Consider the following 24549-nt stretch of genomic DNA (forward strand, 5'->3'; position numbering starts at 1 on the left):
GGTTTTAAAGCATTTTATTAACTTGATAAGATTGCTTGTGTTGTATGCAAGATGAGTAGAGGTTACATTGTTACAGCTCACTGCACCTGTTAACGTTCCATGTGCCAAAGTACATTGGATGAGAAGACACTTAGCATAGTTCCCCTTTTGTTTTGGTAAGTAATAAATGATATGGTCAACACTGAAGTGCCAATGGGTGACTGTATACTTTCAGCTAAAACATGTTATACTTTATTTGCAGGTATGTGAAACATTTGGAGTGCTTTGTTCTTGTTCATTGCATGGTGATGGCTGAGCAAGTAGTGGAGGAGGAGATAATCAACGTTTCAATGTACCAGGGAGATTCCCACAGTGGTAGGTACTGCATTGCAATAATGTTGCTGTTTCATATATTGAGTTATAATTTTTTTTGTTTTTGTCAACATCATTTAACACATGTGCACGCTGGAGCTCTTTTCACATAATGTTTCATGTGATTACAATTAACATTCCTTAAACCTTGCTCCTGTGTGGCTATCTTTCCATTTGTTGTATTTGTGCATTTCGTTGCAGAGAATATTTAAGGAAGGAACATTCAACCCCTCTTCATTCAATTAGATCACGGCTGATGTGTATCTTAACTCTCTAATTCTTTTAGTTCCCTAAATATTTAATATCCTTGCTTAACAGATCTAACAATCCGTTTTGACTTTTGAAATGATTCTTGGCCTCTACAGCTTTGTTGTAAGGAGTTCCAGACTTGCATTACCCCAATTAGATTTACCAGATTCATATAAAAGGTTATTTGCATCAGAAGTGCAAATCAGTTTAGGTTTTCTATAAGACAGATTAGTTGTGCAGCTCCATCATCAGAATAAGTTGGAATTCATGCAAATTTTGTGTTTTTGTTACATGAGCGATTGTATTTGGAATTTTAAGTGACAAAATGTTTTCCTGATAATTACTAGAATAACAATTTATGTTGAATGCTTGGAAGTTAGTTGTTAGAGAAATATTGCTGTAATGACAGTTTTTTTTTAAGCTTTGGTTGCCTGCTGATGAGAGAACCATGACAACGTTAAGCAGGTAGAGGCCCTAATTGAGAAGTGAGTCCCTCATCGTCAGCTTCAAAATCTTGTGATGTTTTTGTCTAATATTTGAGGTTGTTGCTCTATTTTCCAAATGGAAAAATGACTGTGTAGCTGTTATTAGTCAATTTAAAAAATGTTCTTTTTAAGTATCTCTCCTCTTCTTACAATTATTTCATCATTCCCTTCTTGCTGGAGATTTTGAATGGATGAAATTACATCCATTTCAAATGTTTTTGACACTTATTTCTGTTCCATTGAAACTGATGCTTACCCTGACCTGAAACTTTGCAACTAACATGCAATTTATATCTGGGAGCCACATTCCGTTTTGTTTCCAAATCTTTCTGGCGCAGATATGCTGCACATAAGACCGCACTGCATGTTGGTGAGATTTTTCAGTTTTCTGGAGGCGCTGTATTGAAATTACACATTTATTTGCCTCTTTGCCCTTCACCTGTTAGGAGTGGAATCGAATTTGATGCAATTTATTTTACAATAACTCCTTACAGCTAGCAAAAAGAAAACAAAATGTATGGCACATCAACTAGATTCAATCCCACCTCAACTAAAAGGAGTAGCCTACGCAGCCATGCTCCCACTTTGTGCTTGTTTAGCCAATGCACGCTGAATCCAGAATATTTTGAAATAGTTGCAACTTTGGAGTTTATCACTCATATCTACTAAACTCAATTTCCCTTCAGTGTGATAAAGTTTTGAAGGGACTGCCAAGGAAATCACATTGGTCAGATAATTCATTCAAGAAGTGGCATTTCCAGACAATGGCAGACTCTTCTTCTCAAATTGCTAATTGAACTAGAACACTTTGAGGAAATTCGCTATTACAGTATGTATTTAGAATGGAAGAACAGAGTTGTGTATACTACGGCTTGCTTCTCAAAGTTACTTATAAGCTGTTTTTTTCTCCAGTGTAGAGCTCCAATGAAGTGGCTGAATATAATTTTCAAAATGCACCAATGTTGCTTTGCAGAAGCATTCCACATTTAAGACTGCCTGTCTGTTAGATTTTGAAGTGGTGGAAGAGCAAGATGAATAACACTAATTGTTTCCATAATTGGCAAGTAAATGCATCATTCCAAAAGGCAAACCAGTTTGCTGTTTGTTGGCCTTATTATCATCCTATTGAAGGAAAGGGGCAGACAGAGGTTAAGAGTCATTATTGTAATGACAGTACCTCTGCTTTTTTGTGAAACTTAAGTTGATAGTTTAGTCTGTTAATGTTTTGCAAGAAAATGCTGCAACAAGTGGATTTGTGATTTTTAATAAAAAGTATTTGAGCAAGTTTGGTAATGCAGAGCCAACCATTTGCCATTGCCATCATTTTTCTAGTCATTCTGCTCTGTTCCCATTTTTCCAATGATTCCACTCTGCTCTGGTCCTGATCTGTATCACCCACTATCTGAAAGAAACACCTTCATGAGGGCTGGAAAAACAATTAATAAATATTATAAATATCTTTTGACAACCAAGTCATCTTTCCCCAATTTTTGTTCCAGTATGGAGAGACCCTCGCAATACGCCAGTCATCACCATCTCTGATGACTCTGACTCAGATGATGATCCTCCAGTTGTGGCCATTGAGAATCAACTCGCAGAGGATCAAGATGTTGTACTCATTGAGGTATTATGCTTTATTCTAGAACCTTCTGTTTAGGGAAATGGATTTACTCAAAATATGTATTAGTATAAATAGCATGATGGTGCTTCAGTAAGGTGGCAGGAATTGGGGGCCTTTTGGGAGTTGACAGTATTGGCCAGGAAGACCTAAGCTGTTGATTGCAGCAAGAGGAAACTCAATGGCTGTACTTCTGGTGCAAACGTAGAAATGTATGAAACAGGAGCAGAGGTAGACCATTCGATCCCAAGAGACTGCTCCACTGTTCAGTAAGACCATGGCTGATTTGTTTGTGTTTTGAATTCCACATTTTCATCAAACCCTGATAACCTTTGATTCTCGTTAGACAAAGGGAATCAATCTACCTCTATTGTAAAAATATTTAATAACCCCTGCATTCACCACCTTCCGAGGTTAAAAAGTTCCAAAGTCGCACAATACTCTGAGAATTTGTCCTCGTTTCTGCCCTAAAAAGGGGCCCCTCCTTTTGAAAGGGTGCCCCTTAGTTCATGGCTGACCTGCAAGAAGAAACATCCTTTCACATTCACCTTGTCGAGAACATTCAGGATCTCAAAACACTTGGCTCTCAAGCCTTAAAATAGCCAGTTTATTTCCCTTACTTGTTGTAATAAACTGAGACTTTTGTGAGAGCCCCCTTCAAACAAGTAACAATACTTGGAGAAGGAAGATCAAGAAGTACCATTCTGATCAGCAAAAGGGTCATTGCAACAAAGCCCATGGATAAGGATAACTGAATTGCCTCCCAGCCTTTATCTCTTCCCACAACACCCTTTTTATGCCTGCCTGTATGTGTGTGTGGAAGGGGAATTTATTAGTGGGTTAGAGTTTTAACTAGTGGAGTCATGTTATTAGTTAATAATTATTTATCTGGAGTTAGAATATGTTTATTATAATAAATTCATTTTTGTTGAGTATGACCTGAGCCTGAAAGACAGGTAAATTGGGAAATTCACTGTACTTTTTGAAATCTGTGACTTCTGTGACGACTCCAGAAATAGCTTGATTTCCAGCAAGCTACCTCGTTGAGGTGTAGCGCAATTGAAACTTTCACGACCTGAGTTTGACAATTTTCTGCTTAATAAGTTATCATAGAATGTGGTGCAAAGGCAGTTAAGTGGAGTTTCAATTACAGATCTGCTATGATCTCACGGACTGGAGGTGCGATACAGCTTATTCTGTTGTTTGTTCCTATTATCCATAACAATGAAATGGTGACCTAAAGACAATATGCCTTTTGGATCAGATTATCATTGTCAATAAGCAACAATGTACTAGGCTATTAAGTGGGAAAGGGAATGTCCAAATGTTGTGATATACTGTATACCTTAAATGTAAATCAATTGGGGGAGAAAAGGAATAATCTAATTTGCTCATAATTGTCACTATAATTAGTTGCAAGTGAATAGAGAAACTATTTTATGTAGTTTTGTTTCTGTTCATTCCTTTGCAAGCCACTTTATACAGTGCAGTTCAAGATTTAAATTACTGATTGTTAACTTTTTTCAAATATGTTTTCTTTCTAATAGGTGTTAGCTCCATTTGGTGCATTTGCTAAACTTGTGATCGATTCTGAAATAATAGTACCAGACTGTTTGCAATAGTACAAGCTCGGTCTCAAGTAGCCTGATTTGCAGTAACTCAACTAATTGAGCTTTAATTCTGATCTGGAAAAGGTGGGGGATTCTGGGGTGGGATAGGGCTTGGAGTGGGTCATATTGTGGGGCATGTGGACTCAAAGGATTGTGTTGGATCTGGGGGTAGGGATGGACTTTGGGTAGGGGATTGTCCCATCAGTGGTCACATGGAGGAGCTTGGTGACGGGTTCAGGTTGGATGGGGTGTAGAAGGTTCGGGGGCATGGATGGAAGAGAACAGTGTGTGTGGTTGGGTACGTTCTGTTTATCTGGGTTGGGATGTTAGGCAGGTGGTGATCGAGAGTGTTTTGGGATGTGCTGGGAATGTGGTCAGCACTGAGTGAAGGCATGGTTGATCAGGAGTGGGACGTCAGGTCAGTTCAGTTCAGGTTGAAGGTGAATGGCGTTGGGTTAGAGTTAAGTGTCATGTCAGATTGGGTTGGGCTTGTTGGGGTCATGTGTGGGCCCTCTTGTGTTGAGGCCATTGAAATTTTGGGACAGTTGGGATTGGAGGGTGCATGGGTTGCATTGGTTGGAGGTGGGATGGAGGATCTGTCTAGGGCAGATGTGAAATTAGATCACTCGGAGAGACTTCTGGGCAGGAATATGTGAAGGTTGATGTGTCCGGTCAGATTGATTGGGGAGAGACATTTCGATGGGTGGGGAGAGGGATGGAACTGTATACTATTTCGGAGGGTTTCAGTTGCAACATAATTGACTGGAAGTTGAAAAGTACCAGGCAAATTCCTGGTAGTCAATGTATCAGGATGTCTGGGCGTTCTGCAGAGCATCTTTCAGGGTACGTTACTGCGACAGCTATCTTCCATTCAGAAGATTTGGACCATTGTCTTTCTACTCCTCATGAAGTGGAATGACTTTTGAAGTCTGATAAAAGTTTACATTTGGCTTGTAGTTCTGAAGAAAACGGAGATAGTTAAAATTTTTAGGCTGATAGAAAAAGAGACATGTATGTTCCAGAATTTCCTCTGGGGTCCTTCTACACTGGCACCCCAGCTTCAGCAGTAATTCAGTGGGGACCACTTTTAAATTGATAAACAAGGTATGTGCTATGATTCCTGCTCGAATTTCAGTGGCACAATGGAAGTATCCCCAAGGAAATTCGATCCCTTTATATGTTTAACAGTTTGGCCCTTAGCTTTATCAAACTCCATTTTACCCACTTATCTTTTGTCAAATCCCTTGCAGACCCCTGTAAGACAAATTCGACCTCCTATCATCATCCGACCTGCATCGGAATGGCGAAATATGCAACAAGAGGAACAGCCAAGGGAAAACCATGGAGGAAATGAAAACTTTGAGGAGGATCGGAGTTGCATCTTGGTGGCGCAGCATAAAATTACGTCCGATTTAGTTGAGGTAAAGGCAGAACCTAACCAAGCCCACCCTCAGCTGGCCACCAGAAATCAGGACATTGCAGCAGGTGAACAACAACATATTGCACAAAGGAACCAAGAACAAAATCAGGTGGACCCTGGAGTAGCTGTTGGTCCTACTCAGGATGTGCAGGCTCCTGAAGTCCAAGCAAATGAAATTGAACTACTGGGCATTCCACTTTTTCCACCAGCTAAGGTGACAGAAACCGAACAGGAAGAAGCTTCAGTGAGACTGGTGAGGGAGCAAGATCCTGTGTTACCTCAGCCAGATATTTTACAGGACCCAGTACGAGAACAGATTCAGCAAGTTGGTAATGAACGCATTGGGCAGGGACACCAAGGGGAGGATGTATTAGAAAATATAATAATGGACTTGGAGAATTTTGAGGAAGCTGCTGGTGAAGGCAAGGAAATCTTAAGGTCACTTGTGAAAGAAACAGTAAGTGTTTACCTCTGTATATTATGAATTGCATGCTTAGCTACTTTAATTTGCTTTAATGTTTGACAAACCAACTCATTGTACAACTGATGTGTTTCTTTCATTTCTAGAAGAAACATTGGTATTTGTGAGACCTCATCTGGAGTATTTTGAAGAGGTTTTACATAGAAACATAGATAATAGGAACAGGAGTAGGCCATTTGGCTCTTCAAGCCTGCTCCACCATTCAACATCACAGCTGATTGTGCAACTCGGCATCCTGTTCCCTCTTTTTGCCTCATACCCTTTGATCCGTTTTAGCCCTAAGAACTGTATCTGTCTCCTTCTTGAAACCATTCCATGTTTTGGCTTCAACCGCTTTCTGTCGCAGAAAGTTCTACCACACTCTGGGTGAAGAAATTTCTCCTCATCTCAATCCTAAATAACCTACCTTGTTCTGCGGTCCCTGGTTCTGGACTCCACAGTCATCAGGGACATCTTGCATTTACGCTGTCTAGTCCTGTTAGAATTTTATCAGTTTCGATGAGATCCCCTTTTATTCTTCTAAACTACAATGAATACAGTCTGTCCTGATTTGTCAGCCCTGCCATCCCAGAAATCAGTCTGGTAAATGTACGTTGCACTTCCCCCTTAGCTAGAACATCATTCCTCAGATAAGGAGACCAAAACCGTGTACAGTACTCCAGATGTGGTCTCACCAAGGCTGTGTACGATTGCGGCAAGCTTCCTTAATGAAGGATATACTTTCTTTGGAAGTAGTTCACTCGACTGATTTCTGGGTTGAAAGGGTTTTCTAATTAAGAAGTGTTGAGCAGGTTGTGTCTGTACTAGAATTCAGAAAAATGAGAGATGTTATTGAAACATACAAGACTTTGAGGGAGCTTAAGAGGATAGTTGCTCTTAGAGAGTTTCATCATGTGGGAAATTTAGAACTAAAGGGCACAGTTTAAAAAAGATACACAAAATGGAAACAAACCTTCGGTCCAACTCATCCATGGCGACCAAATATCCTAATCTGACCTAGTCCCACTTGCCAACATTTGGCCCATATCCCTCTAAACCCTTCCTATTCATGTACCGTTTTAGATGCCTTTTAACTGTTGTAATTGTATCTGCCTCCACTACTTCCTCCGGCAGCTTGTTCCATACATGAAAAAGTTACCCCTCGGGACCCTTTTTAAAATGTTGCTCTCTCACCTTCAACCTATGCCACCTAGTTTTGGATTTGCCTACCCAATGGAAAAGCTATTCACCCTATCCATGCCCCTCATGATTTTATAAGCCTCCATAAGGTCGCCCCTCAGCCTTCGACACTCCAGGGGGGAAAAAAACCCACCCTATTCAGCCTCTCCCTATGATTCAAACCCTCCAGTTAGATATATTGAATATATTGTCTATGAATAGTGCAAAATATGATTCTGCTGCTGCTGATGGCCCACTGTACCTCATGACACCTAGTTCTGAGTTGCTAAGTCCTTGGAATTCCTTTCCAGACAGCAATGGTAGCTAGATCACTGAATAAACCAGAGGGTGAGTTAGACAATTTTTGATGAATAAGGGAATTGAAGGTAATGAGACAGGGAAGAAATTGGAGTTAAGGCCATAACTGGATCAGTCACAAGGCATTGGTAGAGATGGATACAATTGCAACATTATGTTGTACCTTTGTTGAAGAAAGGTTGAAAGGAGAAATTGAGGAACTCTAGACCTGTGAGTCTGACGTCAGTTGTGGGTAAATTGTTGGTGGTGATTTTAAAAGATAGGATATATGAGCATTTAAAGAGGGAAAAATTGATTAGGGATAGTCAGCATGGTTTTGTGCGAGGAAATTCATATTGCTCAAAATTGTTTCAGTTTTTTGAGGAAGTTACTAAAAAGGTTGATTGAGGGCAGAGCAGTAGACATTGTTTACTTGGACTTTAGTGAAGCCTTTGATAAGGTTCTGCATGGTTGACTAATTAGTCAAGTTAAGTCAAATGGGATTTGGAGTGAGCTTGCCAACATGATACATATTTGGTTTAGCAGTAGGAGACAGAGGTGGTAGAAGGTCGCTTTTTGGACTGGAGGCCCGTAACCAACGGTGTTCCAGAGGGATCGGTTCAGGAGCCTCTGATAAAGTTTTTGAGAAGATTTGTTGCTCAGGTTGTGGATGAGATTTCATTCTTTTAGATATAAAGGCCAGCATTCCATTAGACATGGATTACTTTGTATACATGGCAGTTAGATCCCAAATCTATCTGCACTGTTTGTTCCTAGCTTTGTGCTGTTTTAAGCGTACCTTATTCTGTCTTTTTTAAGTCGAAAGTGGATAAGTTTATATTTGCCTGTTTGAACTCCATTTGCCACAAATTTGCCCAGTGATGAATCTGCTAATACTACTTTGTAATGCTTATCTGAAGGTTAGACCCTCTGAGTGTCCTACACTCGTGATGTGTTTACCAAGGTTATATACTCATACTGAAGTGGAACTTCAATCCCGAACTTGAGTCCTGGGGAAGAATGCTATCAACTGAGCCAACTAGCTCCATCCTATTTTATGCTGATAACTTTGGGGAATCTATTATTGTAGCACAGAACAAAAAACTTAGCATTTCACTAAGCATTGCTTTCCTGTATTTGTGAAATCAGAGAATTAAAATATTCAATTGCTTCTATTGATTTGATTGTTAGTCATCTGATACCAATTGAATGTTCTCGTTTGTTCATACATGATGCTAAGGTGGACAGGGCTATAGCTCAAAAGTTTCTCTGGCACCCTTTTAAAAAAATCTGTCTGCTTATTTATCATAGACTTCAAAAATATATTATTCGTGTCTTTTTCATGGCATTTACTATGCTTACAAGCTAGCTTAAAGTTTGTCTCTTGACTCTGCTGATCTTAATTAGCAGTGTTTACCATCACTCATATTTGCCTGACTTTTCCTCATGTTAATTTGATTACCATTTCAGGTGCAGACAGTGTAGTGTGTGTTCCTGAGACCCAGCGATTTGTAAAGATTTTCTTTGCAGATTTGGTTTTCCCTGTCCAGGCCTACTCACTATGTAGAACAAGCCCCTCTTGTGTAGAAGACTTTAAAACATATACTCATTTGCAATCAGACCAGTTTAATTGTCTGAACAGAGGTCTTTTCAGTTAATCTGAAGTCGTTCTGTTATGGTTTAGTCATGTCATAATGCAGTGCTTAATAAATGACCAAACAGTAAACAATGTAATACAGAGCTGTTTTATATTGTGCAATCATGACTACTATAAGTGATCAGTAATGTGGAAGAAAGTTATAGAATGCAGCATTAAATGTAATTTTAATTTTAACAATACAAAAATATTACTGGAATGTGAAAGTGATGTTCAAACAGTTGGCTTTGCTAATCAATAATGATGTGGGAAAAGCAAACATCTGAAAGGCCGCCCTTTTAACCTTTCATGCTACTGCATTTATTTTTCTAAGTGGTTCCAGCTGTTATTTTTGTTTTTGTCCCAGATGCATATATCACCTTGAATGTAATTTTTAAGATAAGGCAGTGTTGATCTTGGCTAAGTGGTCACACTCTTGTTGAAATTAAAAGATTGTCGACTTAATCATCTTTTGCGATGTTCTACTGCAGTACAAAGGGAATGTGCTGCATTGTTGGATGGGTTGCCTTTAGAGTAATACATTAAACTGAGGCCTCACCTACACTGTCAAGTGGATGCAAAAGATTTCTTGGCACTACAAGAATAAAAGCAGAGGCATTTTCCTGGTTTTCTGGACCAACATTCATACTTCAATTGACACTTAGAAATAAACAGATCATGTATTAATTTTTTTTAACTGTTATGGGACCTAGTCATACTGAAATTGACTGTTGTGTTTCATACTTTACAAAATACTTCATTGCCATGACAGTCACTGTAGTCATCATTTAAATACAAGTTTGGCTGTTAATGGACCCCTAAATAATTTTGCAATTCTTGTGTAAAATCTGGTATTCAACCTTGATGTATTAGTGTTTCTTTTTGGGACCTACTTGCATCACCAGAGGCAGGGATTAATTTCTCCTGCATGTGTGGAACTAAACTTCTTTCTCTGGCCTTTGTTGTTTCTTTCGTTGCCTCATGATTAGTTACAAAACAAATGTTTTTTGCTTGGTTCATCTGCTCTTTTGGTTCCTAAACTGGAATTTTCCTCCTTGGTAATCCCTTCCAATTTGTTAAAGCTTCTCCATATGTCAGATACAACATAGTAGCGACCAGAGCACCTGGGGGACAGGGATAATATCAACACCCAAAAGAAGTAATTTTTTGTTGCAAGTTTATGACATCTCATCAAGGCCTCTGAGTATCCTCCATACTCCCTAATTCACACCAAGTTTCACTGCTGTGCTCACTTGCTGATCTCCAGTTTGCTTCCAAGTCAGGCAGCCCCCTCGATTTTTAGAATTCTCATCCTAGTTTTGAAATCTCTCCGTGATCTGACCTTCCTATTTCAGCAAACTTGACAGTCTTAAGGCCTCCTGAGATCTGAGTCATAGATTCATAAAGTCATACAGCATGGAAACAGATCCTTTACTGACCATGTTCCCAAACTGAACTAGTCCCACTTGCCTGCCCTTGGCTCATTATCCTTTTAAACCATTCCTGTTCATGAACTTCTCCAAATGTCTCTTAAACATTGTAACTGTACCTGTATCCCACCACTTTCTCTGGCAGTTCATTCTACATGAACCACTGTCTGTGTTTTTTACAAAAAAAGTTGCCCCTCAGGTCCTTTTTAAATCCTTTCTCCCCCCACCTTAAAAATATGCCCCTTTGTTTAGAACTGCCCCATTCTAGGGAAAAGACCCTTGTCATTCACCTTATCTATGCCCCTCATGATTTTATAAACCTCTAAGGTCACCCCGCAACATCCTATGCTCCAGTGAACAAAGGTCCCAGCCTTTCCAGTCTATTTTTTATAACTCAAATCTTCCATTCCTGCGACATCCTGGTAAATCTTTTCTGAACCCTCTCCAATTTAATAATACCCTTCCTATGATAGGGCAATCAGGATCTCTCTCAGTAGTCCAGAAGAGGTCTCACCAATGTCCTGGACAACCTCAACATGACGTTCCAACTCCTATACTCGAATGTCTGAGCAATGAAGGCGGGTGTTCTAAACACCTTTTTAAACACCATGTCTGCCTGCGATGCAAATTTCAAAGAATTATTTACCTGAACCCTTAGGACTGTCTGTTATGCAAACTAAAGTTTAATTATGAGTCCTGCCCTTGTGTGTATTGCCAAAATGCAATACCTTGCATTTATCCAAATTAAACTCCATCTGCAACTCCTCAGCCCATTGACCCAATTGATCAAGATCTCTTTGTAATCTTAGATAACCTTCTTCACAGTCCGCTATACCACCAATTTTGGTGTCCTCTGCAAAATTACGAGCCATGCCTCCTATATTCTCGTCCAAATCATTTGTATAAATGACAAACAAAAGTGGACCCAGTACTGACCCTTGTGGAACACCTGCTGGTCTCGGGCCTCCAATCTGCACAGCAACCCCCCCTTCCACCACCCTCTCCTACCGTAAAGCCAATTTTGTATCCAGTTGGCAAGCTCACTCTGAATCCCATGTGATCAATTTTACTAATTCGTCTGCCATGCGGAACCTTGCCGAAGGCTTTAGCAATCATGCTTTTTGCCTAATCTTTGGAATTCCCGCAACCCCATGGCCTCCATCACCACCTTCACACTTGTGAAAAGTTGTCTTGTCACCAAGCTTTTGATCATCCATCCTGACATCATCTTGTGTGGCTCTCTGTCTAATCGCTTCTGAAGCATTGTCAGAAATTTGACTACATTAAGAATGTTGTATAAATGCACACTTTGGTGTTGGCATTTAATTTTGGTGTCTGGAAATACATAAATTTAGGAGTTTATTGAAGCATTTGTCAATCTATATTGGTGGCTTATATTTTGTCTGTTAAAATTCCTGTGTTCTTTCAGCCAAAATGTAGCAATAGGTCCTTTTACTTTAACAACTGTTTTCACATAGGTCATAACTGTGTTTGAAAGTGAACTGCTGTGTAGGTCATGAACAAACTGACCTTGTAAGAAATTATGGGAAAGCTGACTTCACTGGAGAATGTAATTTGTAGGTGGAGAGGAAAGGGCAGGATAGTCCATTGTTAAAGATCTTAGAATGAATTGAACACATACCTGACTAAAAGAATTTATTTTGGTAATTTTCTAAAAAGACAAATTTTCTTGATCTGTAACCTCACATGCTTTGGTACCATCAAACCAGTGAGTCAACCTTGGTTCATTGACTAGGAGAGCATGCCAGGAGCAGCTCGAGGTATATTTAAGATTGAGGTGCCAATCTGGTCATGGTGCAACACAGGATTCTGTGCCTGATAGTAGAAATAAGTGATCCCACAACCAATGGATCAGGTCAAAGCTCTGCAATCATTCTACCTCATGAAGGCTGGTAGACAATTCAAACTAACTGGAGAATGGGGTTACATTCTTGATGAAGACTGAACTCGGCGCATGTGTGGCAAAGACCAGGCTTCAACATTTGCAACTACTTTCAGGCAAAATTGTTAAGTCATCTCAGCCATCTCCTAATGTCCTCATTTCACATTGGCACTCTTAAGTAAAATTCACATAACATCAAGAAACAATAAAGCTAATGCGATATAGCAAAGGCCCCAACACTTTCTATAGTGCTGTGGAGTTGTACTCCAGAAGCCACACCTCTAGCCAAACTCTACCACTACTGATACAATACTGACATCTACCCAGTAAAGTGAAAAATTGCCTAGTATGACATGGCTGCAAAAGCAAGACTAATCTGACCTGGCCAATTTCTGTCCCATCAGTCTATTTTAATCATAAGTATGATGGTTGGGGTTGTCAGAAATTTTATCAAGCAATAATTGTTGAACAATAACCTGTTAACTGCAGCTAAATTTAAGATTGTCCAAGATCACTGTGTTCTATACCTCTTGATCTGAACACAGCTGAATTACAGAGGTGGCATGAGAGTGTCATGGCCAAAAATCCCACATACAAGATTAAAATGTAAAATTGATGTGCGTGGGATTGGAGTTAGTGAATAGAGATGGATAGAAAATCGGTTAGCAATAAGAAACACCGTAGGAATAAATGGGTCTTTTTTTGAATGGCACAGTGATCAGAGATGTTGCGATGTGATTTGAACAGGTTGAGTGAGGGGACAGATGCAGTATAGTGTGGATAAATGAGAGGTTATCCACTTGAATAGCAAAAATGGGAAGACGGATAATTATTTGAATGGCTGTAAATTGAGAGAGGAGAATGTTCAATGTAACCTGGATGTCCTAATGAAAGTAAGTGTGCAGGTGCAATAGGCAGTAAAGAAGGCAAATTGTTTGGCCTTCGTGGTGAGGGGATTCAAGTACAGGAACAAGGATGTCTACTGGAATTCTTCAACGATAAAACCAGTAGAGTTGGTTGGGGGAGCTAGCAGATGTGGTTTATTTGGACTTTAAGAAGGCTTTTCAGGAAGTTCCATATAAGAGATTAATGCATAAAATTCAAGTGCTTGGGTTTGGGGTTACTGCATTGAGATGGAGAGAAAATTGACACCAGACAGGACACAAGAAGAGTAGGAATAAATGGGTCTTTTTCTAAATGGTAGGCAGTAACTAATGAGGTAATGCAGGGATTGATATTAGGAGCATAGCTACTCACAATATGTTCATGATTTTAAATGAAGCAACTAAATATACTACCTCAATTTGCAGATGACATGAAGCTGGGTGGAAGGGTGAGCTGTGGGGAGGATGCAGAGACGTTGCAATGTGATTTGGACAGTTGAGGGCGTGGGCAAATGTGTGGCAGATGCAGTGTAATATGGTTAAAAGCGAGGTTATACACTTGGGTAGCAAAAATAGCATGACGGATTATTATTTGAATGGCTTTAAAATGAGTGGAATGATTGGCAGATCAGACTGGAGGGGCCAAATGGCCTAATTCTACTCCTAAATCTTACGGTCTTAGCTTGTGTTGCGTGAGACCTGGATGTCCTCTTAACACTCAGTGAAAGTAAGTGTGCAGGTTCAGCAGGCAGAAAAGAAGGCAAACTTTGTTGGCCTTCATAGCGAGAGGATTTGAGTAAGCAACAAGGATGTCTTCCTGCAATTATACAGAGCCTCAGGGAGACCGCACCTGGAATAATGTGTGCAGTTTTGGTCTCCTTATCTGAGGAAGGATGTTGTTGCTATAGAGGGAGTACAACAGAGATTTACCAAATTGATTCCTGGGATGGCAGGACTGATGTATAAAGAATTGAGTTGGTTAGGATTTAATCACTGGAGTTAAAAGAATGAGCGAGGATTTTGTAAAACGGATAAAATTCTGACAGAGGATGAGACAGGTTAGATACAGGAAGGATTTTACAGATGGTGGGGGAATCCAGAACCAGGGAGTCATAGGTTAAGAATAAAGGATGAGGGAAGAACTTTTCTCACCCAGAGTGGTGCGCCAGTGGAAATCACAACCACAAAGTGGTTGAGGCAGAAATGTTGTGTTTTCGAGAAGGAGGTAGATGTAGCTTTTGTGGCTAAAGTGATCAAGGGATATGGGGGAGGGTGGGATTAGGGTATTGAGCTCCATGTTCAGTCATGATTGTATTGAATGATTGAGCAGGTTCGAGGGGTCGAATGGCTTGCTACTGGTTCTGTCTTCTATGTTTCTCTGTAACCATTACAAAATTGAAGGTATTGGGGATGAATGGAAAATTGTGTGGCTACTAAGAGCAAGTCAGAGGCTGGGAATTGTGTGGCAACACACCTCACGTTTCCCCACAGCTGGTTCTTCATCAACAAGTCACAAGTTAGGAGTGTGATGGAGTGCTCTCCACTTGCCTGCGAGAGTGTGCAGTTCCTGAAACACTCAAAAACAATGAAGACCATGTTCAATGCAAAGCAACTGGCTTGATCAGCACCCTCTTCACCACCTCTGCACGACACACTTTGCTGAGACTTTGTCAACATCTCTCAAGCTGTGACATTTTTTAGTCTGAGGATAAAGGAACTTGCTCATCACCAACCTGACATGGAACTATAATTTCACTCCTTCGCTCCTTCACGCCCTCTGAAAGCATGATTGGAGTTCCTATGTCACAATGACCCCAGTTCAAGAAAGTGTCACATCAACTTCGCAAGTGCTATTGCTGATAAATGCTCACATTGCACGTAATGGCCACATCCACGAATAAATTATAAAATGTATCATTTCACCTCCAGTGATTAGGTTTTGAAATCTCCAAACTAATAATGGTTTGATTTTTTTTTTGTGTGGACTAGAAAGATGCCAAATGAAATGATGTAGAGGGTTAGACTCTGTCACCTATTTTGTTAGGAGCTGTGTGTTGAAAAGCAAGAAGTCCTTGAAGTCCATAATTAATTGAATATTGTAGAGGTCTCATCAGTGAGTTGTGTGGAAAAATGGTCGGCCCCCTTCCAACTTTTGAGAATTTATTTCTCAAAAGTCTGTTGCCACAGTTTCTGGTTAACGGGACTATTTAGTGCAGTGGGCAATGGAAATTCAGTTTGGTTTCAAAATATGTAAATTCTTTGTTTGTAATATTTGATTAATCAAGATTTTGCATTTCTAGCATTGTATTTTAATTCAGCTTGACTTTTACAGGTGAATCTGTTCCCTGATATCGAAGAACAGTTCGTTGAAGAGCTGATTACGACAAATGAAATCTGGGATTTAAATGTGTAAGTTATTCTCATTATCAGGCAGAGGAAAATGTGATACTGTGTGGTTTATGGAAAATAGAGATAGAGATGAAGTTGCCGTAGTCCTACTGGACCGTAGGGCTGTTCTTTCATTAGAGAGGGATGACTGGTGGTGGTTTAACCTGAGGGTCACCATGCTCGAAGCGAGGGAGAGGTTGAGCAGACCTTGAGGATGGCAACCTCAGCTGGTGTGACAATTGATACAAACTGGCCATCCAGCTAAGTGACTCCAAAACAGAGGTAGCGTAGTGGAAATGTAACCAATTACCCATAATTTTTCATGGGTATTGTATAGCTGAAAATGGTGTTTTTCTTTCACTGGTGCTACCATATAATTCTGTCTTGTCAGAGAGAGTTTCTCAAACGTTGTCACAGTTTCAAACACTGCATATTGATAAGTTTGTGGTTCTACAATCAGAATAATGCAGCGTGGGAGCAGGCCCATCAAACCTGTACTGCCTGTGCATTAGAACTAACAAATTGGTCCTGCACACTAACTGCTTTTTTTGTAAAAAAAATTCATTCATGAGATGTGGGTGTCACTGACCAGATCAGCATTTACTACCCATCCCTAATTGCCCAAAGGGCTCTTAAGTGTCAACCACATTGCTGTGGGTCTGGAGTCACATGTAGTCCAGACCAGGTAAGGACAGCAGTTTCTTTCCCTTGGGGACATTAGTGAGCCAAATGGTTTTTTTCTTAAAATTGAGTTTAGTGGTCATCATTAGACCCCAATTCCAGATATTTATTTAATTCCAATTCCGCGGCAATATTTGAACCCAGAACATTACCTGGATCTCTCGATTAATAGTTTAGTGATAATACCACTAGGCCATCACCTCTCCCTTCCCTAAAACTCTTCCAAATATTTATTTAAGTCTCCTTTGAAATTTAGTATTGAATATATTTCTGAGACCCTTTTCAGGAAATGCATTCCAGATCACATCAGCATCTTCAAATAATCTCAATTTCTTTTGTCTGCTGCCTGAACTCTGCGTCGTCTGGGATCTTATCAATTTGCAACTGGAAAATGTATATCAGAGTCTCTCTTTATTTTGAAGATAAGATTAAGAGATTTCATACTTTCTGCTTGAAGAACTAACACCCAGCCTCTGCAGTCTCTTGACATAATTGAAACCTTTTAACCTTGGTTCATTCTAATAAGTCTCTTCTGCAACTTTTATAAGGCTTTGTTATCCTTCTGGAGTGTGGTGCCCAAAACTGAACACAGTATTCCGCTATTAGCTATTTAAAATAAACTTTTCCTTGACTCTTTTTATAACAATGATTCTATTTCCAAGGTAAGCTTTGACCAAGGTGGTCACTAAAAAGTGCATAACAACAACATTTTTTTATTCACTTGTGAGACATGGATGTTGCTGGCTGGCCAGCATTTATTGCCCATCCTTTGTTGCCCTTGAGAATGTGGTGCTGAGCTGTTTTCTTGAACTGCTGCAGGTTGACCCGCAACGCTGTTAGGGAGGGAATTGCAGGATTTTGACCCAGTGACACTGAGGGATAGTGAGTGGCTTGGAGGAAATCTTGAAGGTAGTGGTGTTCCCATGTATCTGCTACCTTTTTTCCTTCTAGGTGGAAATGGTCATGGGTTAGGAAGGTGCTACCTGAGGATCTTTGGTGAATTATAGGATGATTTGGTTCTCCTTTAACCCCACTGTTTGAGTTAACACCTTGCTTATATATCTCATTTTGCCTGGCCACATCATGGCTATGGTGTCAAATCTGTATTGTAAAAAAAATCAACTGTTTTGACAACAACGTGTCTGGTCCAAAACATGATTTTGAGAATGGGACATATGTTCTGCATCTACCCGCTTCCTTGAATTTTAAACGTTTTTGTTCTCTCGCAGCTTTTTTTAAAAAATAGTTGAAGTGCTCTTTAACAAACAAAGTTGTGTGAATTTGTAATATTAAGGGTTGAATTTCCCACCATTTCATCTCTTAATTAAGTGTTCCTTTGCTAAAAGTTGCTGGTTTGGCATTGTGGTTCCCTAAAACTTTGTTGTTCATTCTCTTCTAGACAGAGGGCAAAATAAGACGGTTACAGAAACTTGGTATTTCCTCATGGAGTGGATGATGAGATACTAAGGTCATCTGAAGGACTGGTCACAGTTGTTACTGCTCAGTGTTTTAGTCATGGATGTATAGAAGGTCTTTAAAAAAAAGTTAAGTAAGGGAAAGACATTTGGAAAGGTCCTTTGTGGTTGTAGTCACCACTGAAATTTGCATTTTAGCTTACAGGATGTAAATGTTCTTCCCCTTTTTTTTTGGTTCTCATTGCTCTTTGCTTAGTCAATGTACACTGGAAGATTCTGCCCTTCTGTTTGATATAGAGAGGAAGGTGATTTTGAATTTAAACAAACTAAATTTTATACCAACATGCCTTCTGCCCTTGTTTTCAGCTTGTGTAACCACCTCCTGGAAAATCCTGATTATCCGAAGAAAAATTTAATTTTCTCACACAGCAGCAGTTTGCTTGAAAGTAATGAAGAGGTAACTTGGTTTGTTTTTGTTATTTCATATGGAACATCCTTTTCCTGTAGACGTTTGATTGAAATTGGATTCTGTTATTGTGCTGTACAGCAGGTTTGTCTGCTGTCACAGAGGATAGGAGGACGTGACACCAAGAGAAGCTAGCTTACACTTCCTTTCAGGTATAAGCACAAGCTGCAACAACTTGCAGGTATCCACGCTCCTCTGCAGCCTTCTTGCCCACCACTTCCCTCTGTCTCCATCCCTTCTCATAACTTGTCTCATTTTTATTTTTTATTTTCTGACCACCTACTTACTGTTGAATGGTCTATACTCAGCAAAGGTCTTAGTTTTATTCCTCTGCACCCCCACCTTAATGAATTTGAAGCACAACGTGGACAAGAGTCCTCTCTCTATCCCACAGACCCCTTCATCCGCCTCCAACACTCTTCCTCCACCTGGACCCCTCCCTCTCATTCAGAATTAGAAAAAATGATCAATTTCACTTCCAATTTCTGCTCTGCTCTCATGTTTGCTTGGTCCATCTCTTACTCCTCCCTTCTCTTCCTTGACATCTGTTTCCATGTCTGGGGATCTGCTGTGCAATAATTGTACAGACGCCCATAGCCTGTTACCAAATCACCTTTTATTTACACGTGGAGAGTCCTTGACACTGATGCAGCTCGCAGAGTGAGCAGGATCTTTGACACTCCTGTTCTTATCTATCAGCCAGGGCTCCCTGATTGGGGCTGTTAATCTGGTCCAATCAGGAGACGCACCTGACTGACTTTGTTACAATCACTACAGTCTGGGTACCAATGTCTGCTACAATACTACCAACTCCCACCTGAATTATACATCCTTACATCCTGCTTCCTGTAAAAACTTAATTCCAGTTTTCCAGTTTCTTCATCCATTGCATCTGTTCTAATGATGCTACTTTTTGCAGAGGACCCTCAGAAGTTTCCAAATTTTTCACTGAGGATTCCTCACCATTATGGTTTTCAGAACCCTCACACATGTCAGACATCTTCTGCACTTCAGCCCTCACCCCTTCTTTTCCTTCCCACAACCCTGATAAGGTCCCCCTCATCCTCACTTTCTACCTCACTAGCATCCACATCTAAGGATCATAAACCTCCATTTCTGCCACCTCCAGCGGGATGCCTCCACCAGACACACATTCCTCTCCCATCCCTTGTCAGCATTCCATAGGTCCAATTTGATATGGGGCACCCTGGTCCGGTCGTTCTCCATTACCAACTCCTCCCCACATTCGCACAGCACCTTTCTATGCAGTCACAGAAGGTGCAACACTTGCCTGTTTATCTCCTGTCTCCTCACTGTCCATTGTTCCAGATACACCTTTAGAGGTGAAGATGCGATTTACCTGCACTTTATCTCATGCACTGCTTACTTTGTCTTCTCCTGTACACTGGGCGACCGCTTTGAAGAACAGCTACATTCTGTCTGCAAAAATGACCCTGAGCTTCCAGTTGCCTGACACTGCACCACACCACTGTTCCCTGGCCAATATTTCTATCTCAGGCTTGCTGCTGTGCTCTACTGAGGCTCCATGCAAGCTGGAGGAGCAACATCTCATGTTCTGCTTGGGGACCCTGCAGCCTTCAGGACTCCATATCGAGTTCAATAATTTTAGAGCCTGAACACCACCTTCCATGTCATTTAGCCACCCCCACGTCCCAGACCTTGTTATGCCATGGGCTACTTAGAGCACAATCAATCCATTCTCACCTACTTATGGTCCCATTAGCAGCTCCTTTTTCTTCCCGGCTTACCATTATCCATCTCTTTGTATGCCTAACTGTCTTTCTAACTCTCTCTGGGCTCCATCTACACCTATCTCTTACTCCTTGAACCTCTTCTCATCTTCATGTACACCACCGTTCCTAGCTACCTTTAGCTTTAAAGAAGGGTCACTGGACCTGAAACATTAACTCTGCTTTCTCTCCACAGATACTGTCAGACCTGCTGTGTTTCTCAAACAGTTTCTGTTTTTGTGTGTGGCGTAGATGGTGCTGGTTATGGGAATAGTGGGAAAATATCTGTCAAAGCTTTTGCAGTTTAGAACTTCATATTGGATGTTGCTTATTTTAGTTCATTTCCCCATTTAGTGGAAGAAAGTAAAAATTTTAAAACTGCATTGACTTTTTGTTCTTGCCAGCTTTTCTTTTAGGGACAAGGTACTTATCTGATCAGTTGTTACATGCTAATGAATTTGTGTATATGTATGTGTGTTCTGTACTGAACAGAAACCTAAAATGGATTTTTTCGACTTCTCGAAGCTTGCTCCTGTGAACCAGCAATGTTTTCTTCAGGCTTCTGACCTCCTCATGGCAGATTTTAAAATGTTAAACAGTCAAGACATCAAATGGGCTTTACATGAGCTCAAGGGACACTATGCAATCACCCGCAAGGTTTGTATTATCAGGTGCTTTTAGCTTCTCCTTTTCAGTTTTGTTTTATTTACTGATTATTCGTAATCATATTGAATAAAGGAAGATCTATTCCAATATTAATGTTTAGTTGACAGCATCACATACACACACAATATATAAATACAGTGTTATGTTTTGCAGTTTACGTACTTGAGAACAGTGTGTGACACCAAAGTTTGGTCATTTTGGGATATGAAAGCTTGTGTATTCTAAAATCAATAACCAGAAATGATACTATGAGGCTACATTGACTGGAGGTTTCAAGCTAACAGCTTGATGAAGTTGACTTCACCTCTATGACTGAAATATACAGCATGGATACAGGCCCTTTAGCCCAACCTGTCCATGTCACCCAGTTTTTGCAATGAAACTAATGCGGTTTGCCTGTGTTTAGTCCATATCCCTTCATACCTATTCCTTCCATTTACCTGTCGAAATAGTTGTTAAATGACAAAATTGTACTTGTTTCCACCACGATCTCTGGCAACCCTCTGCATAAAAAATTTGCCTTTCTAGACCCTTTTGTATCTTGCTCCTTTCACCTTAAACCTGTGCCGTCTAGTTTTAGACTTTCCTACCATGGGGAAAAACTGTTGTCGATCTACCTTATCTATGCCTCTCTGAATTTATAAACCTCTATTATGTCACCCTTCAGTCTCCTACGCTCCAGGGAAAAAATACCCCAGCCTATCCAATCTCTCCTTATAATTCAAACCTTCCAGTCCAGGTAGCATTCTCGTCAATCTTTTCTGCACTCTTTCTAGTTTAATAATACCCTTGCTACAGTAGGGCACATAGTAGAACTGCACATAGTGCTCCAAATTTGACCCTCACCAATGTTTTGTACAACTGCAGCAATATGTCCCAACTCATATACTCGATGGTTTGACCAATGAAAGCAAGCATGCTGAAAGCTTTCTAGCATTTATCTAGCAATGGGATTTATTTAATATATACTAAAATGCACAGTGAAGAAATGTTTCTGTACCTGATATTTGTAGATTTTGTAAGTAATATTCTTAATGCATATATAAAAACAAGCAGAGAACACGAACAAAGTTATTCTCACTCTGCTGTCCTCTGGTTTTGCACAGTGTGTTAATCTCTGAATGTTAAGTTAATTTTGTACATTTTTAAAAATAAAAGCAAAAAAAGTTTCTATTACCTTTGCTTTTAATTTGAATTTTAAACCTAATTATTGTTGCTCTGAGCAAAATTCTTTTTCTGATTGGTGACCTGTCATCTATTTTACTTAAGTGCTACTGTGATTTCAGTTACCTTAATTTTATTATTTCTAAGACATTCATGCAGATGCACCACAACAGACATTAGGTAAAAACCTTATGAATTCCTTCCGTTCCTAAAAGAAAATTGCATTTAATTAGCTAACTGTAGCAAAAGGAGCTTTATGACCCATGCTTTTCTTTTGATTTATTAACTATTTAGTTGTGAATGATACATCTGAAGACTAACTCTTTTTGTTCTATGAACTGTATTCTGTGCTTGCTGTTATAATGTTTTTTACCTGCTGCCTATTTTATAGGCCTTATCAGATGCTATTAAGCAATGGCAGGAAAACTCGCCGCAATCCAGTCAAAAAAAGAGCAGAAGAAAAGAAATGAGCTCATCTAATTCAATCAGTTTCAAATTCGAACAAGGTAAGGAATGAAAATAGCTAGTGTATGGAACGCCCATGCTGTCGGTTCTAAGTTTGAATTAATGTACCTTGAAATAGTGAAATCCAATTTAGCCATAATGTTTAAGTGCCAGTTGTTGCATTTAAATTAATTGGACTGCAACCCCATTTGTATTTCATTCTGATAATTCAGGAAAATAAACTACCATCTTTTCCTTGCCACAAGCATGCAGAATAATGAGGTGGGTGTAAACATAACCCATGTATAACCCAACATACTGATATTTTATTACACATAAACATCTTTCAGTACTAGTACATTTGCAAAAATGTGATATTCATATACAGCCTATATACTGACTTGTTGGCAGTCACATTGAAGAGCAGATTGAATAACCAGAGATTACTTGCATCTTTTGTCTTGTGACATTGTCATATCGACTCTTTGTTGAAAATTATGGGGAACACTCGTTTAACAGTCCAGCAGAAACTATCTGCAAACAGATGCAAATGTGTCCTTTTTTCGTGCTGGGCAACCCTTGTGCTGCTTTGGATTTGTTTGGGACAGTTCAAAGTCTTCCAGGAGCACCATTCCAATGAAAGCCAGATAGTGCTACCATAATATGTCTGATAATAGCATAAGTTTCTACCTCCAGTGAAGTTTCAAGTATTTCAGTGAGGCCTTAAACATTTGTTTTGTGTGCCTTATTTACTAAACACCATTTAAATATGAAGTGGCCATCTGCAGAAAAATAAAGTTTTGAAAACCAAAATAAATTTATGTATCAGCTTGTCCAGAAATGTGTATATGTTCATTTTTGCACTGTTAGAAGTGATAGTGATTGGACGCTTCTCATTCTAGCTGTGTTGCAATTTTCTCAGGTGCCTTTAAAATAGAGAGACAGATGCGCTTTCTAGAAAACAAAAGACGACACTGGAGATCGTATGACCGGGATGGCCTTCATCCTCTAGTGCGACAAGAACTGGAGTTCTTCCATCAGAAGATGAAAGAGATGGAAGAGGTGAATCATGTGCTCAAGATGTACAGCAGTGGAAGTTCCAAAATTCTTAAAAGTTTATCTCAAGTAATGTTTTAAACATTTTGTGGACAGGATCCTAATTTCTTTATATTCTTATACCTAGACACAAGGCATTTGTCTGCATGGTGTTATTAATGCTGAGAGGGAAACCTGTTATTTCAGATGAAAAAGCTTCTCCATTTGGGTTCAAGGCATTCAGAAAAGCTGGAGAAAGACAGAAGGGATCCTAGTTGCATTGATTATGGAGAAAAATATTGTACTCTGAGAAATGCATTGTGTTTGAGTTTGATTTATTGTTGTTTCTCTTACCGAGATACAGTGAAAAGTGCTGTTTTGCTTGCTATCCAGGCAGGTTGTACCGTACAAAGTACATCAGGGTAACAGAACAGAGTGTAGAATACTGTGTTGCACCTGCAGAGAAGGTGCAGAGAGAGAGATCAGAATTAATATTTGAGAGGCCTGTTCAAAAGTCACGACAACAGCAGGGAAGAAGCTGTTCTTGAATCCGTTTGCATGTGTATTCAAACTTCTATCTTCTGCCCGATGGATTATGTTGGTTGCTTTGCGGCAGTGGGAAGTATAGATGGAGTCCTTGGATAGAAAGCTGGTTTGCGTGATGGACTGGGCTGAGGTGGTTAAAAGGCATTTGGCACACTTGCCTTCGTTGCTCAGTCCTTTGAATGCAGGATTTGGGAAATCCTGTTGAGGTTGTACAGGACATTGAGGCCTTTTTTGGAATACTGTGTCGAGTTCTAGTTGCCCAGTTTTAAGAAGGATATTAAAAAGCTGGAGAGGGTTCAGAAGAGATTTACCAGGATGTTGCTGGGTATTAAGGTTTATGTCCTAAAGAAAGGCCTGGATAGGCTGGGGTAGTAGGAACTGCAGATGCTGGAGAATCTGAGCTAACAAGGTGTAGAGCTGGATGAACACAGCAGGCCAAGCAGCATCAGAGGAGCAGGAAGGCTGACGTTT

At 39.9% G+C, this 24549-nt stretch overlaps 1 protein-coding gene across 1 annotated transcript in view; it reads left to right on the plus strand.

Annotated features, from left to right (window-relative positions):
• Nucleotides 1-246: 246 nt before the first annotated feature.
• rnf216 (ring finger protein 216) overlaps nucleotides 247-24549 on the plus strand; it is a 158143-nt gene continuing 133840 nt past the window's right edge. The window contains exons 1-8 of the mRNA XM_048609745.1: nucleotides 247-354; nucleotides 2585-2709; nucleotides 5564-6190; nucleotides 15855-15931; nucleotides 18373-18463; nucleotides 20716-20880; nucleotides 22445-22559; nucleotides 23420-23622. Of these exons, the coding sequence (XP_048465702.1) occupies nucleotides 282-354; nucleotides 2585-2709; nucleotides 5564-6190; nucleotides 15855-15931; nucleotides 18373-18463; nucleotides 20716-20880; nucleotides 22445-22559; nucleotides 23420-23622 (1476 nt within the window). The 5' untranslated portion in view covers nucleotides 247-281. The remainder of the gene's footprint in view (nucleotides 355-2584; nucleotides 2710-5563; nucleotides 6191-15854; nucleotides 15932-18372; nucleotides 18464-20715; nucleotides 20881-22444; nucleotides 22560-23419; nucleotides 23623-24549) is intronic.

Source organism: Rhincodon typus, chromosome 21 (assembly GCF_021869965.1).
Source record: "Rhincodon typus isolate 14 chromosome 21, sRhiTyp1.1, whole genome shotgun sequence".
In the NCBI taxonomy this organism is placed as follows: Eukaryota; Metazoa; Chordata; class Chondrichthyes; order Orectolobiformes; family Rhincodontidae; genus Rhincodon; species Rhincodon typus.